At 35.4% G+C, this 2,833-nt stretch overlaps 1 protein-coding gene across 3 annotated transcripts; it reads left to right on the top strand.

Annotated features, from left to right (window-relative positions):
- Window positions 1–402: 402 nt before the first annotated feature.
- Window positions 403–1,902, top strand: LOC113321017 (thioredoxin-like 3-1, chloroplastic). 3 transcript variants are annotated; one of them, XM_026568894.1, is made up of 5 exons: window positions 407–925; window positions 1,024–1,098; window positions 1,246–1,312; window positions 1,549–1,566; window positions 1,673–1,902. In XM_026568894.1, the coding sequence occupies exons 1-5, from the start codon at window positions 597–599 to the stop codon at window positions 1,769–1,771; spliced, it is 588 nt and encodes a 195-aa protein (XP_026424679.1). In that variant the 5' UTR covers window positions 407–596; the 3' UTR covers window positions 1,772–1,902. The 3 variants fall into 3 exon arrangements, with proteins under 3 accessions (XP_026424680.1, XP_026424681.1, XP_026424679.1); XM_026568895.1 differs by lacking the exon at window positions 1,549–1,566 and having other exon boundaries at window positions 403–925; XM_026568896.1 differs by lacking the exon at window positions 1,673–1,902 and having other exon boundaries at window positions 405–925; window positions 1,460–1,549.
- Window positions 1,903–2,833: the final 931 nt, after the last annotated feature.

Here is a 2,833-nt window from a genome sequence, read left to right as displayed (position 1 = left end):
CACGTGACTTCATGATTAATTGTTTGAAAGCAACTTGACAATTCAGGGATGGACTGCTCCATTAGCCCCAATTTCTTAACAATTTGGCTGCCGTGGGCGTACCACTAGTTTTAGTGTCTCGAGAAAGCAAGTAACTCGTCCAATATCGGACTCTCTGTTCTATTTTTCCACTTGTGATGTTAAAAGAATACTTTTATTTTTGATGTCCTAAATTAGTGGTCCCTAAAGTACATCCAAACTCCTTAAATTGGAACGGATTCCAGCAATTAGAGGGTTCGAACTCCTGCTTCCGCAATGGGAGGGAGCGTGCCAACCACCAGACCACTTGGTGATTGGCATTAAAAAAATACTTGAAAAGTTTGTACATGAGTCTATACGTTTGTTTTGGATAGGCCCCTTCCATATCCCTTTTATCTCTGTCATAGAAAATAGATATTTAATCTCTGCCTTCAATTTCTCTGCCCAAAATAAACAACTTCTTGAATGAAATCTTCTGATCATCAATGATGTTCTTCTTCAGTACTAATTCACCAGCCTAAAAATCCGTTCGTCCGAGCTTCAAATACACATAAAGAGAAAACAGACACGCACCATTAATGGCGGTATCAGCTACAAATTCGCGTTTACTATACAGAGAAATTTACAGTCGTGATCAACAACAACAATCATCATCATCAACTAGTGTCCATTGTTCTTTGATGGTTAATAATGGAGTGGGTTTATTGTCATCATCACCAACACAATCATTCTGGAGTGATAGTACAATAAAAAGAGAGGACCGAAGAAGAGATGTTAAAGTAAAAGCATTTTGGGATACTGCTAAAAGTCCCACTTCTATTGTGTTGGAGCCCATTACAAGTACTGAACAACTAGATCAAGTCTTAGCGGAAGCTCAAGAAGTTTCCCACCCAGTAATCATTGACTGGTAATTCTGTTCTCTCGATTAATTTCTCATTCTAACAGTAAATATTGAATTTTAATTCCTTTTGATTAATGAGTTGATTGCGTTCCTTTAATGGTTAGGATGGCTAATTGGTGTCGTAAATGCATCTATTTAAAGCCTAAGCTGGAAAAACTTTCTGCCGAGTATGATACTAGGTAAGCAACTCATTTTGTAACTGGATTTGGCTCAGAGGAGCTAATCGAAACAACCACACATGGTTCCTTGTTTAAAAAAAAAAAAAAAAAAGACATCAAATATAATTTGATTACGTTATAATCAAACTTATTCTTGTTTATTTGCAGAGTTAAGTTTTATTACGTGGATGTAAACAGTGTCTCACAAGTTCTAGTGAAGCGTGGAAATATCTCTGTATGTATGCCTATCCATTTCCTAGTGGAATTCTAGTTACGTGCATTCGGTAACATATAAATTTACTGTCTTTACTGTCTATAAATGCTAAGGTTATACATATACGTACGGAATATCTAAGCTACCAAAACATTTCTTGTTGACTAGATATTTTTGTTCTAAGTTTATCTGCACGCCAAAACATGTGATTGTTTGATATTTCTCGACTTTCTAATGAAAAACTGATACTTTTGCAGAAAATGCCAACAATTCAGGTACTTATATTGATAAATTTTCTTCTTGATTAGGTTGTTTAGTTTAATTTAATTCAATGTATTATGAAAAAAGTTAATTATGGGTGTGCAAAAAATAATAATGCAGTTATGGAAAGATGGCGAGATGAAGGAAGAAGTAATCGGGGGACACAAAGCATGGCAAGTGCTTGATGAAATCAGAGAAATGATCCAAAAATACTTATAATCATCATCGTCGTCATCATTTTCTATTATTCATATTTCTCAGCCCATCGCAAATAAAGAAGTTGTATTTGTATGTGTTTGGATATTAGTATTAATAAGAATCCCCACACAATAAATAAGAATTAATCAGCACTTCGTTCTTATCTGAATTCACCGTTTAAGTTTAACAATCTTAGCACAAGAAAATCTCCGGCATAATTATAATCAAATACGAAATCGATCAAATATGCTTATATTCACAAATGGAGAACAATCAAAGAATAATTTATAAAAATAGCCTCATACATTGACATACATAGCAATTAAGTGCTAGACTTAAAATTCACATGCTTCCGTATGATAGTTCTGATTCTGAATTTATTATGACCGAGGCGAAGAAGTAATTTGTTGCGAAGACGACGAGCGAAATAAAAATCTTCCCATCGATGGAGACGATGAAGGGGATGGCTGATCGTCACCGTTATTAGTAGGTAAGTCGGAAATGACAGCCATAATTCGACGAATACTAGCAGAACGAACGGTCTTGAAACTAAGTGATCTCATATTACTTTCAGAGAAAATATTTGAGGAATTTGATAGGATTAGGTAAACCAAAGCTTGAACAAGTATAAACATTCCTATCTTTACTAGCATTTCATCTAAACTACCTTCCATGAAGAACATCTTTGATATCCTGTGATTGAAGGAGGAGGAGGATTGTGCGTAGCCAAAGAATTAGGGCGAGAGGGAGAGTTTGAGTTAAAAGAGATAAAAGCGAAGTGGAATTGCGTACTGAATTGAACTGTGTTGATAAAGATTAGGAAGGAGGATATTTATACGGAATTTTGAAGCTAGTGGAGTTGTTTATTTATGGACTACTATATTCTTAAAGTTTATCAGTTAGGGCGCAGTCTCTTTGACTTGCACGTTAACATTAAAACATAAACTATCAACGTTGAAATGGCTTGCTACTTCACTCAATTCGTTGAAGAAAAAGGAAACAAGCAAGAAGGAAGTTCGCAGGAGTTGGGAAAGGAGGGGATTTTTCTGTTGTTCTCAATGACGTAACGTGCGTGGATGGAAA

This window comes from Papaver somniferum, chromosome 11 (assembly GCF_003573695.1).
Source record: "Papaver somniferum cultivar HN1 chromosome 11, ASM357369v1, whole genome shotgun sequence".
Taxonomy (NCBI): Eukaryota; Viridiplantae; Streptophyta; class Magnoliopsida; order Ranunculales; family Papaveraceae; genus Papaver; species Papaver somniferum.
This window is presented reverse-complemented; position numbering and strand designations above follow the sequence as displayed.

Coding starts and splice junctions, on each gene's coding strand:
- LOC113321017 (XM_026568894.1), top strand. CDS start 597: ATGGCGGTATCAGCTACAAATTCGCGTTTACTATACAGAGAAATTTAC. Junction 926..1,023: donor CACCCAGTAATCATTGACTG/GTAATTCTGTTC, acceptor TTTAATGGTTAG/GATGGCTAATTGGTGTCGTA. Junction 1,099..1,245: donor TCTGCCGAGTATGATACTAG/GTAAGCAACTCA, acceptor GTTTATTTGCAG/AGTTAAGTTTTATTACGTGG.